General features: G+C 41.4%; 1 protein-coding gene across 6 annotated transcripts in view; it reads right to left on the reverse strand.

The window, feature by feature from the left end:
- LOC122806846 (cyclin-dependent kinase 17-like) overlaps positions 1–12384 on the reverse strand; it is a 2140137-nt gene that overhangs the window by 936381 nt on the left and 1191372 nt on the right. For all 6 annotated transcript variants that reach the window (XM_044077605.1, XM_044077600.1, XM_044077601.1 and 3 more), the window contains one exon: positions 7142–7275. In XM_044077605.1, coding sequence (XP_043933540.1) covers positions 7142–7275 — 134 coding nt within the window. The remainder of the gene's footprint in view (positions 1–7141; positions 7276–12384) is intronic.

A 12384-nucleotide genomic window follows, 5' to 3' on the forward strand; every position in this document is an offset into this window, starting at 1 on the left:
GCCACCAACCTGGAGGTGTGGGTATCTTTGACGAATATTGATACTCCCCCTCCTTTTGTGGTTCGGTCCAAGTTTTGGGGCTGAAAAGCATGGTATGAGGTATAACCTGGTAGTGCTGGGGTGCTCTCGGGAGCCTTGAACCAGGTTTCTGTTACTGCACAGATATCGATGTTCTCCATGCTAAGGAGAGTTTTGAGTGCGTGCATCTTGAGGTTTAGACTTCTGGCACTGAGTAGCATTACTCTTAGTTTCTTATCCCTTGTGATACCTATGGAGGTGGGTTTGTCTTTTGAGCCTTGCCTAAAAAAGGCACTATGGGGGTGGCAAGAGCTTTTGCCAATATCCGAAAGCCCAGGGGTGACAGGTGCAAGCCATCCCTAGCGAAGCATCGTGGCTTGTCGAGCATGTCATCTCAGGCTGACAGGCATTGGATCCCCTTTGAATGACACCAATACTTAAACCACCAGGTTGGTGGCACAGCACGAAGCATCAGAGACTATCCATGTGCACTGTGGGTAAAACTGCCTTCCAGTTTATAGCCTGCTTACAGACCACCCTCCCAAACACAGGACCCCCACTTGGCCTTCCTGAGAATACTGGAAAATATGAAGGTCTCTCCAAACACCATTATATTGGGTGACTTCAACTACCCAAACATAGACTGGGAGCATTACTCTAGCTCCAACACCCTAGCCCAAAGGTTCCTAGAATTTATAAACTCAAATGCTATGGAACAACTTGTTACCACTCCCACAAGAGGGGAAAACATACTGGACCTGATCATCACCAACATGGGGACACTATGCTCCAGACCAGAAGTGTATCCCTCACTGGTAAGATCAGACCATAAACTAATCTCACTGGATATTCACATCCGGACCCCACCCGCTGCCCAGAAAACCACAGTGAAAAACTTCTCTAAAGCAAATTTCACACGCCTCAAAACCGAGGCGAAATCCTTCAAAGCCCCTAGGCCTGTGGAAAATACGGCCCAGACCGCAGAATCCTTTATAAACGCATTCTATGAACACCTTCAGGAATGCATGGATCATGCAATCCCAAATAAAACCAAGACCCAATCCTCCAAAGGCAGACGTCCTGTCTGGTGGACCCCAGCCATAAACAAACTATACAATAGAAGGAGGAAGCTACTACATGATAGAGCAAAATCCCATAAAGGGAAGGCATCTCTGATCAGTATTAGCAAAAAACTACGAGCACTCATAAAATCGTCTAAGGCCAGCTTCGAGAGAAAAATTGCACAGGATACTAAGGATAACCACAAGGCTTTCTTTAGTTATGTTAGGAACCTGGGTGGGAATTCCCAGATATGCTCAGAATTAGTCCAAAATGACAAAAAATACATTGAGCCCACAGACATTGCCAACATCCTAGCTGACAGGTTCAGTGCAAACTTCTCCCCCCTCTCCCCACCAAAAGGGCAAATATCTATCCCAACAGAGTGCTACCCCCCTGACATCTCAGATGCTCAGGTAAGAGCCGCCCTCTCCAAAGCAAAAAACACAGCATCAATGGGACCAGATGGTGTCCCAGGCTGCGACCTACATGAACTCCAAGAAGAGCTAAACCCAAACATAAAACTACTGTTCAATCTTAGCCTTACTACAGGATATGTACCCAAAGAGTGACGTACAGCAACAGTGGTCCCTCTCCACAAAGGTGGTGCCTCAACGGATCCCTGGAAACTATCGCCCCATAAGCCTGACTAGCTTGGTCTGCAAAGCTATGGAAAGGATCATCATGGACCTCATAAATAAAGATATTGGGGACCTACAGACACTGGATCCTACCCAGTTTGGCTTTGTTAAGGGCAGATCCTGCCTCTTAAACCTGGTCGATTTCTTTGAAACAGTCACCAAGGCCATTGATGAGGGGAAGGTGGTCCACACAGCCTACCTGGACCTCGCAAAAGCCTTCGATACAATACCCCACTCGGGCATTATAGATAATCTCACCAGCTTAAATATAAACCCCTATGTCACTAGATGGGTTGCAAACTGGCTCAAGGACAGAACCCACATGGTTAGAATTGCTGGAACCATGTCAGACTCCAAACCAGTTACAAGTGGCATCCCACAAGGCTCAGTCCTGGGACCTCTCTTGTTCGGTATATATTTCTCGGCTGTACAGGCCAACACGGAAGGACTCTGGCTGACCAAGTTCGCAGATGACTGCAAACTGGGCGCCATAATCAACTCTCCAGCCGACACAAGCATCCTCCAAAAGGGCCTCATAGAAACAGACAACTGGTGCCAGAGCCATGGCCTCAAGCTAAACGCCAAAAAGTGTAGAGTCGTCCCCTTTGGCAAAAACAAAGTGCCCACAAATTACCACATAGGTGGTAATCCATTAAGTACAGAATAAGTCATTAGGGACCTGGGGACCCAAGTTGATAGCAATCTCTTATTTGACAACCACGTGGCCAAAGTGGTTAGAAAAACATTTTATATAGCCCACCTAATCATGAAGGGATTCACATCTAGATCAGGGGAAGTCATCGTACCTCTTTACTCATCCCTCATCAGGCCCATAATTGAGTACAATGCCCCTTTTGGGATGTACCTTACCGGACACCTGCAGCAACTGGAAAGACCCCAAAAGTACCTCACCAAGAGGATCAAAGGGCTCAAACAGATGCCATATGCTGCCCGATTAAAGAAACTCCAGCTCTACTCAGTGGCATACCGCCTACTCAGAGGCGATCTGTGCCTGACGTATAAAGCCATGTCCAACCCGGAATTAATGGACATGCTGCACCTCAGAAAATCCAAATCCCATCGAGCTACGCGCTCGAGAGACTTGAACCTCAGCAGTGAAATAAATAGGACATGCTGGAGGGACAGATTCATAACCCAGAGGCGCCCTTCACTCTGGAATAAAATCCCAGTCCAGGTTAGGCAGAGTCCCATATTGACTCTCTTCAAGAGGAATCTTGATGAGTGGATGGGAGATTGTAGGTTTACCCCGGCTATCACTTCTGTGTCACTGTTAGACAGAGGCACAGTATACTAACCTCAAAAAAAGGCATAGTAAAATTAATTTAAAATGGGTGGCGAAAGCCAAACACACTCTGGCTAGGCTTATAAATGTCCTAGGGCAGATAGCCTAGTATGAACCTATGAACCTATGAGTCTGGAACCCTGTAGTACCTATCTGGCTTAACTGGTGCAGGAGGTAAAGAATCAGGAGACAAACTGGATTCAGAAAATACATCAACAATATCTAGCACAGGAGGAATAGCAAGAGGTCTGTGCTGAGGCAATAAAAGAAAGTCTCTGAGCCTTTTCTTGGATTCTGAATAATCCTGGCTCTCCCAATGGAAATGCTCCCTCATGGTGTGCAGGGTTTCCCCAAAAGAGTAGTCCTCAGGAGGAGAGGATGAAGGGATAGATTCTTCAGCATCAGAGTCCTCATAGGGAGGAAGAGAATATCCTTGTTCTGAAGAGGAATCAGAAGAAATAGAAACCTGGTCAGAGGAGTCATAGTCAGTGTTTTGCCTAGGCCTTTTATCAGGAGGGGGATGGGATCCCCTGATCAAAGTAATTAGGTTCTCAGCCATTTTAAGCATCTGTTTCTTAGGCATGGATGACTGTCCAGGAGAATGCTGTACTTGTTTCTTTGTCTTTAAAGGTGTTGTAGACTTTGCCTTGGCTGCTGAATTGGTCTTGATAGTAAGCTGTGTAGGTCTGAAAACACCCTCAGAAGTTGATGCCTGCTCAGCGGCTCCAGACCCATCTGAGGGAATAGTTTCCATAGGCCCAATACCTTGAGTTTCCACAGGCCTAGTTGTCTCCACGTGGGAGTTGGAGGCGGCCTGTGGCTCTGAGGTAGCGGGTGTCAGGGGCTGCGAAAGCACCTCACTGAGAACCGGCGAATCGGTGACTGGCCTAGAAGAGGCTTCCTAGTCGGTTTTGGACCTCTGATGCCTGTCCTTTTCTTTGTCCTTGCGCTTTTTATGAACTCTGGTCGTCAGTTGTTCCGACAGCATTATATAGTTAAACCTTCGGCCAAAGTAATGTAAAGCAAAATCGAACCAACGCTTAATAGTGCGCTGGTTGAATCTAGCACAAAACTGACAACTAGCAACATCATGGTCAGGGCCATGGCAAGGAATACAGTAAGAATGAAAATCCTTATGAGGTATTTCCCACAAGAAATACAATTAACTTTTACTGACATCGGTCTAGAGCAAGAAAAAGTTTCCCCAATGGGGTTACTTAGCTTTATTGAAGACTTCGGATCTCAAATTCAATTTCAAAAATCTCAGGAGTTGGCCGACCGGCACTTGCGAACTGCTTTTGCTTCAGGCACTGCGCGGCAAGAAAGACTGAAGAAAATGGCTTCAGCTGCATCTTGTATACCCCTGGCGCACTGACGTCAGGGAAGAGGCGACAGCAACCGACGCCAGACCAGGACTTTCGAATTCAGGCTGACTGCGGGTAGCCTGCCAGCAGGATAACCCAAGTGTAATGACTGCAACAGTGAAATACGATGAACATCTGGCAGAAGTCTGAACCAATTTCTAACCCATCAAGGTGGGTCCATGATATTAGCATGAACATTAAAGCGAGACTGTGACAACTTCTATTACCATCCTTCCCTTCTCGAGTAACTCCAACAGACATGGTCACTAGTTCACACTCAATGCAGTAATGTTCCAAAGTAGTCCACATACTTACCTACCCTTAAAGAAAAGGGCATGCTTTCAGAACGTCACTTTCATTCCTCTACCACAGAGTTTTGCTCCAAATCTGCTTGCATCTAAAGTTGTGTGTGCAATGAACTGTAGACAGCATTTATCTACAGTGCTGCTGAAGTTGTCTTTGAAAATGTCAGAAAAAAAAAAGGATTACACCCCAAAGCCTTCTAGCAATTGGCATTCTACCATATATTCCTTTTTAAGCTGTACCTAACAGTTTTAGGACATGAGCAATGGCGACTACTGAAAAATACTTACATTAAAAGCTGCACATCACAAATCTTGTGTTAGCCAGAGAGATAACTAGATAACAAAAATTAAGGGACTCTACATGGTGCAAAAAACTAACACATTCCTCATTTAACTTGCCATGGTTACAGCATCTCTCTTTCTCTCATATATATATATATATATATATATATATATATATATATATATATATATGGGTTCCTATCTGTTGATCGAACTGTCATTACATCGACACTCACCTCTTCGACACAAAAACATCGACTCTTCATATCATCGAAATGTCAGGTAAGCGATCCTCCCCCTCGCAGGACCCATGGTAGCACTTGTTTTTCTGCTACAACGCGTATGGTTCACGTCACTACCTACAATTTCCCTAGACAACGTTGTGATTTACTTCGCAATATAGCCACAAGTGCTACCATGGGTCCTGCGAGGGGGAGGATCGCTTACCTGACATTTCGATGATATGAAGAGTCGATGTTTTCGTGTCGAAGAGGTGAGTGTCGATGTAATGACAGTTCGATCAACAGATAGGAACCCATATATATATATATATATATATATATATATATATATATATATATATACACACATATATACACACACACACACACACATACATACACATACATACGCATGCATACAGTTTTTTTACCCCAGCCTTTCTTCAGCACTACTGTAATATTTACTAGTGTAAGGTATGTACACTAGGTGGAACGGCCACTTTCCAGTTACAGCTGTTGAAGTTAATCTTAAACAACTACGGACAAGTCCAATAAACTGCATGCAGTGGAGCAGTGTCAAACTGATAGCTGAACTAAAATTTTCCTAATTCTTTTCTTCCTAGACATAGTTAAGGAAATACAAGGATGCAAAACAGCCAAGCTGCACATAATCTGTGAGGAAATCCAACAACAAAAATTGGGACTCTAGATTTCATTCCCATGGTACCACTAGTGCTGCAACCATCTCTGCCTGGAAGTAGTCCTGTAAATGGAGATGTCACCAGCAGGGCAGGAAGCAAAAAGAAAGACAGGGTGTGTGATGGTGATACATTAATGGATGATGGTGAGAAAAGCACTATATCTCACTTTCATGGTCCCCCCCCCCCACATTCTCTCCCCCCTAAAACATTTCAGCTCAGTGTTGAGCAGCAGTATGCAGATGTCATTTGTTTATTAACTGGGTAAGGTAGGCTGGTCTGAAGTACATTTTTTTCCCAATTATAACCCTTGATAGAGCGGAGAGGCATGACAAAAATTAAACCTGTACTTTTGTTACAACAGAATGCAGTGCGCAAAATAGTTCATCAAAGATGTACGTGAAAGTTAATTTTCTCTGAGCATTTGTACAGTAGATGCCAATGAAATCTTTTTAAATCAATTAACCACCATTGTGCTGGGATAACAATGATTTGCATAACTCCAAACAAACATACATTAGTTTCAGAAATCCCAGTACCCCCTTCCAGCACACACATGAATAGGATGCATTAAACATTGTTCTCTGCAGAGTTTATGACAATACACAAACAGAAATATTAAAACAATTAGTCATACACTATAGCACAAGACCTCAAATACATACAGGTGCACAAATAAGGATGCTGTGACCTCTCAAGTGCACAAAACAAATTATAAATCACTCAAGCCTTACAATGCTGCTGCCATTTTTAAGGCTACTACAGGCGTGCATCAGTATTCTTAAGGCACACGCTACAAATCACTTCCAGCAAATCCTGAAGTCGCAAGCCCTCTGGTGCTACTATGGTAAGTTAATATAAAATATTACATTCACAACTATGACATCAGAACTGTACGCGGTATGGTATTTTTTTAAATGCTTTTGGTATGGTATTTTTAAATGTTTTTTCCAGCTGACAGAAGACTGCAATGCATAGCATGTAAACCTGATTATAGAAATGTGGAAACAAAAGGAACAGAACTTATCATTGTTTAATCTCTAGAACAACACTGCCTAAATGGAAATTGCAGGTCTTGTAATTTTATATGAACCTGGTTTGTGTTATTTATACATCCTGAATAAACTTTCCACATAGAATAGGAAACGTTACTAAAACCAGGCCCTGTAACTACATGCAAGCATCAGCACTAAGTAATCATTTCAGAATTGTGGCTAAAGCCTGTTTAAACTGCTGGTTAGTCTACGTACCTCTGTTGAAATTCTGCGGTGATGATGGTTTCGCATTCTTACTCTAACAGGAGACTGAACTTCGTCGCTAGATGTTCCTGATGCTTGGTCACTCTCTCCATCTGAGCCCATTCTTATATTTTCATGAACAATTCCTGGAACAAGCAAACAATACCACCATATGTTATACTTCTTTGTAAAACACAGCTTTCAGATAAGTAAATGTCCGCATCAAGGAACAAAAGTCACCTCTTTCCTCTATTCTCTCTTCCAAACATACTGCTGCTTCTAAAACAACATAAATAATTAGGAAAAACAGACTAGTTAAGCACTTATTTTGGTTCTACTTGGAACTAGCCCATTGTCAAGGGGGATATGAGGGGAAAAAACCCAAAATGAAACTGCATTTACTTCAACTTTATGTATGGAATGCACGGAACATTAAATACTTACAAATTATGCTTTTCATATGGATAAGCAAAACAAATGTATACAGTGGAATGTGTCACACCTCTTACTGAAAGAAAGAAAAAGAACTAGAAACGTTAAGCCTTGAATGAAGGATTATCTCACAGGAAGAATGGGAAACAACCACTGCAAAGGACAGGCATAAGCCATCCTTAAAAAATGGGAGACATCAGATAGCAGGAGCTGTAGGCCGTCCAATAAACAATTGTTGAACTAGTTATGAGATGCAGTGTTTTATCTGCAGTCTAAATGCTGCTATTAAACAGACATTTCCTAGAAGAGGACCTTTTGACTGTAGGAAAGATTATAAAACACAGAAGTGCAGCAGTATTGCAAATTTTGCTTCACTGTTGACAGTGTAATTCTCTTTTTCCAAATCACTCAGTAATCTCTGGTAGAATTCAGTCCAGACAGATGCTTTAAACTGAATAACTGTAGCTCAAGTTAGATTTCATTAATTTTTTTGATCACAAAATGTAAAATGAAACTGTAATAAAAAAAAAAATCAAAGCATTTTTTGCAGGGCTTGCCTGTACTTGGCTTGCCCATCTAAGACAGACCTTTCTAATGTCCTTACTTTGGAGGAATGTTCCTATTTTCAGGGCTAATTTAACCTGCAAATGATGTATCAATTTTTGGAGGTATGCCCCTATTTTTAGGTTTGATTTACTCCTTCATAGAAACATGATTTTTGATACTGTCTAGTACACAGAAAAAACATACTACATGACCAACATATTAGTGATACCAACAATTTAGTTAAAGAGGAAACACATATTACAGCTGCCTTTTCAGAAGTAAAAGTAAATGACCTGGTATGGTAGTATTTTGAAGTACGGTTAATTGAAGTCTACATATTTTACAATCTGTCTTTGGAAATGTGCTCATTTTCCGTCATTTTTGTCACACGCCGATTTGTTTAAAAACGTGTTTCTGTGTAGTAACCCACATTCCTACTGGAAGTAGAAGAGATGTGAGCTACCTGGTATTCAACCTTTATGCCAAATAAAAGTCCAGATTTTTCACTGGATGCACCTACTTTTCAAGGTCACTGTTTCTATTTTCAGTGCGTCAGGTTGAGAGATATGACCTAGGGTGAGAGTGGGGACAGTGTACCAACTGGTTGAAGGCAAGCAGCAGACAAGACAAACAGCAGCATCAATCAGGCCACAGGGCTGTGGATACATGCATGCACACACTGGGCCTGGTATAGCAAGCCCTTCACTGTGCTGACCGTCCATCAGAGGGGAAGAGAAAATAGGACACAGAAATTTTAAGCCCAGCAAGATGACTTCTGTGCAGTCACAGGCTTTCATCCTCCAGCACAAGCTCAAAAAATGAGCAAGAGGAAGGTTAATACCTAATTAGAAAATGGAGACCTCCTCTATGGAGAGATACGGAATGCTTACAATGGGTGGAATACGGGGACTAACATAGCCAATGTGGGGGGGGGGGCACAAGCAAAGTGGCTAACGGGAAGAGACTTTTTAATGGGAGTATCTACTACAACTTCCTTAACTTCTTTAAATGTTCTGAGTTATGACTTCCATTAGTCACAGCAATAGCTGCTGATACCACAGAGAAACTGACTGCATCACAAACATGGTTTGTAATGATTCTTGTTCGCAAATGAAAAGTTATTTAAAGTATTCAGTGTCATTACTTATGAGGATGACAGCTGAAGCATATTCCTCTTATGGAACTCATCTCTGCTGCAGGCATCAAAAACTAATATCAGACTTGCAACAGTCTTAACTGGTGTTACTCACAGACATCACATTATGAGCAGTTCATGTTTTAGGGGTACATTACCAGAAATCTTAATATTAAGGCAAACCAAAGCTGTCCATCAATTAAGAAATGTACAGCCTGGGCCTGGGGATGTTTGCCTTTTTCACATTTTCATGAGGGAGATGAAGATTCACTGAAAAGTCACTAAAGATGACTAAAAGAAGGAAAGAGAAAGAGAGGAGGAGAGTTATTCATTTGACTTACAAGGTCAGATTATGACTAAGAGTCAAATTCAATCCTCCATAATGATGGAAGATAAATTAAGTTATCTACTCTTTCTCCATGGTTATGGTAAAGCAGAAACACAATCGACAACCTCCAGCACCAGCATATTTACCTGCAAAAATCCATTGATGGGTAATTTACTCTGCTCAGGTGTGTGTACAGCTGAACATTTTTTTTTTTTTTTTTTTTTTAACTCCACTATTTCTATTCTTTATCCTATCAAAATACCCCATCACCCTTAATTCTTTCCCATCTAACATCTTCCTATAATTACAACTGGTACTCACCCAACAATTTTGACAGTGCTAGTGGCTGCAAGTGGTGGGAATGACTAGGCAGAACATCATTAGTGGGAGAGGGGAGCCTTTCTACCTTATGGTACATCTCAGACTTGCATTCATGCAATGTCTTGGGGAAGCCAGGCTCATATAGACAGCCATGCAAAACTCAACCCAATGTAGTGTCTAGATGACTTGTATGCACAGGGCTGTGTGCCAGTCCAACATGCTGTTCCTCAAGCTGCCACCTGGGGGGGGGGGGGGTAGCACAACAGTAACAAGGACTCCCATGCCCTCCCCACTTCCTGGGATGAAAAAGATGGCTACCAGCTGCTCAATTCCTCCTCTAGATCTTTTGTTTCCTCTGCCTCTCAAGCTTATCATCTGGTTGATTCAAACGGATATTTCTTATCCTGAATATGGGCCTAAAGCAGGATTTAGGCTCACAAACGACTGTTATTCTAACATAAGCACCAAGTTTCATTACATGAATTTCTACTGTACCATAAAAGTCACTGCAACAGCATGATAACTGATACATTGGAAAACTCTGACAACCAGCTGGGCAAAAAATAGAGTAAATAAATAATGCAGTATCACTAAAGTATTACCAAACATACTGAACATATTTAGTAGGCAAGTATAGAAAAGACATTTAACAACAAAGTCAGTCTGAAAATCCTTCATGTAATTTGGGGAGCAACAGGTTGTTAGCAATGGCAGTTTTAACAAGAAGTGAATGTAACAGTAACATTAAAGACTGCTTATGTGAGAAAACCGGCTAGGAAAAAATGTCAATCTTATTTAATTTTTTTTTATATAACTCATATAATTATTCAACTTCTCCGTTACACCTGTGGATCTGTGCAACTGTCAGGTCTTTTCCTTTGCCGAAGTCTGCTGTTGGAGCGACATGATAATTGCAGTAAAGTACTGAAACATATCACCTTGCTCATACTGACAGAGATCTGACACTGGCAGCAGAGGATGGTTGCAAACAATAAAGCACTACCTGTAGTCTAGGAGAGAACACCGCACTGTAATGGCCACCATGAAGTGCAGTAAATTGTTGTAATGTGTCATGGGTCTACATCAGCTTATCGAAAGCTGATAACATCAAATGCTAGTTGATCGACCTCTAAAGGTCAAACAAACAAAACAGCGAAGACATGGAACAGCACCCCCCCCCCCCTGTCACCAGCCAACTACAATGTGCCACCTGCATTCGGCAACAGAACACCACATCAAAGCTGGAGAATGAAATGGTAATTCAGTAACTAGTCGCAGAGCTGTACAAGGATAAAGCCAGCACCTGCTATGATAATAAGGGATAAAGCAGTAGAAATCCTGCAGAAGACTTGTTTTAAGAATTGGATATAGGTAGTTCGTTCAATACCTTCAACATTGTATTGCTGGAAAAAAATTACTGGTCAAAGGCATATTCAAACTCTGATGATATAACCAAAGACAAACAGATTTCATTATCAGATCACAGTACTGAATTTCAAAAAGGGTACATTTATATGTAGTACTAAACTGATCTTCATAATGCGGTGCTAGCCTTCAAGCTGTTAAACAGCACCTATATACAAGCCAACATCAAATTACTGGTATTAACTGCATGTGTAGACTATCTCTGTGTGAAGCAAATCAGCATTAAATACATTTTTGGTGTTAACACTACTGTTGCATCAATTACTGAAGAAATTTACATGAAGTCAGATTCAACTGATTACAGATAAAAAGGACCAACTTTGCCACAAGGGTAATGCTACACAACTTAAATACATTTGGAAGATAAATATGAAAATTGCAACAATGTGTCATCTGCTGGAGCACTTATGAACAGGCCTAAATTTCCTCAAAGTTGTCAGGAAGTACAATTAATGGAGAAAAATCTAGAAGCAGATGGTGTCAAGCAAGCATTATGTTGTTTTCTGAAGAATCTCCCACACATGCCCACATTTTTGTATTTTAATCTTTATTACCTACTGTTACTGACAGCAATATCAGTGAGCTGAATCTGATTAAAGTGTACAATTAAATATAAAAAGTAGCACAGATTTAAAATTGGAATTGGACGAGCTCTGTGTTCCAATAAATATCAAAATTTCAGCTAATGTTGGGAAACGGAGCACCACATCGAGGCAGAGGACACCAGACAACTTTTGTTTAAGTAAAACTGCATTGTAGCACTTGATGTAAAACAAAAATAGGTGACATTTAAGCAATTTAGTTTTGAATTTATAGTTTTTGAGATGTTACTGTGCCAATATTCTAGACAAACACAGTAAACAGTTTATATGAAAAATACATTTTTGTAAGTCTGAAAAACCATGACCAGAGGAGGAATGGAAATCTATTGGACCTTTCCTAACTGTATAAGCTCATTTCAGCTAAAAGAATATGAGAGGCTGTTTGTAGCTCAGGTAATAAGGATGCCAAGGACTGTTCCCACTTTAAAACAGACAGTAACATATCAATGTGTACGAGGTACAGCAA

This window comes from Protopterus annectens, chromosome 7.part0, assembly GCF_019279795.1.
Source record: "Protopterus annectens isolate FY-2018-M chromosome 7.part0, PAN1.0, whole genome shotgun sequence".
NCBI lineage: Eukaryota > Metazoa > Chordata > Ceratodontiformes > Protopteridae > Protopterus > Protopterus annectens.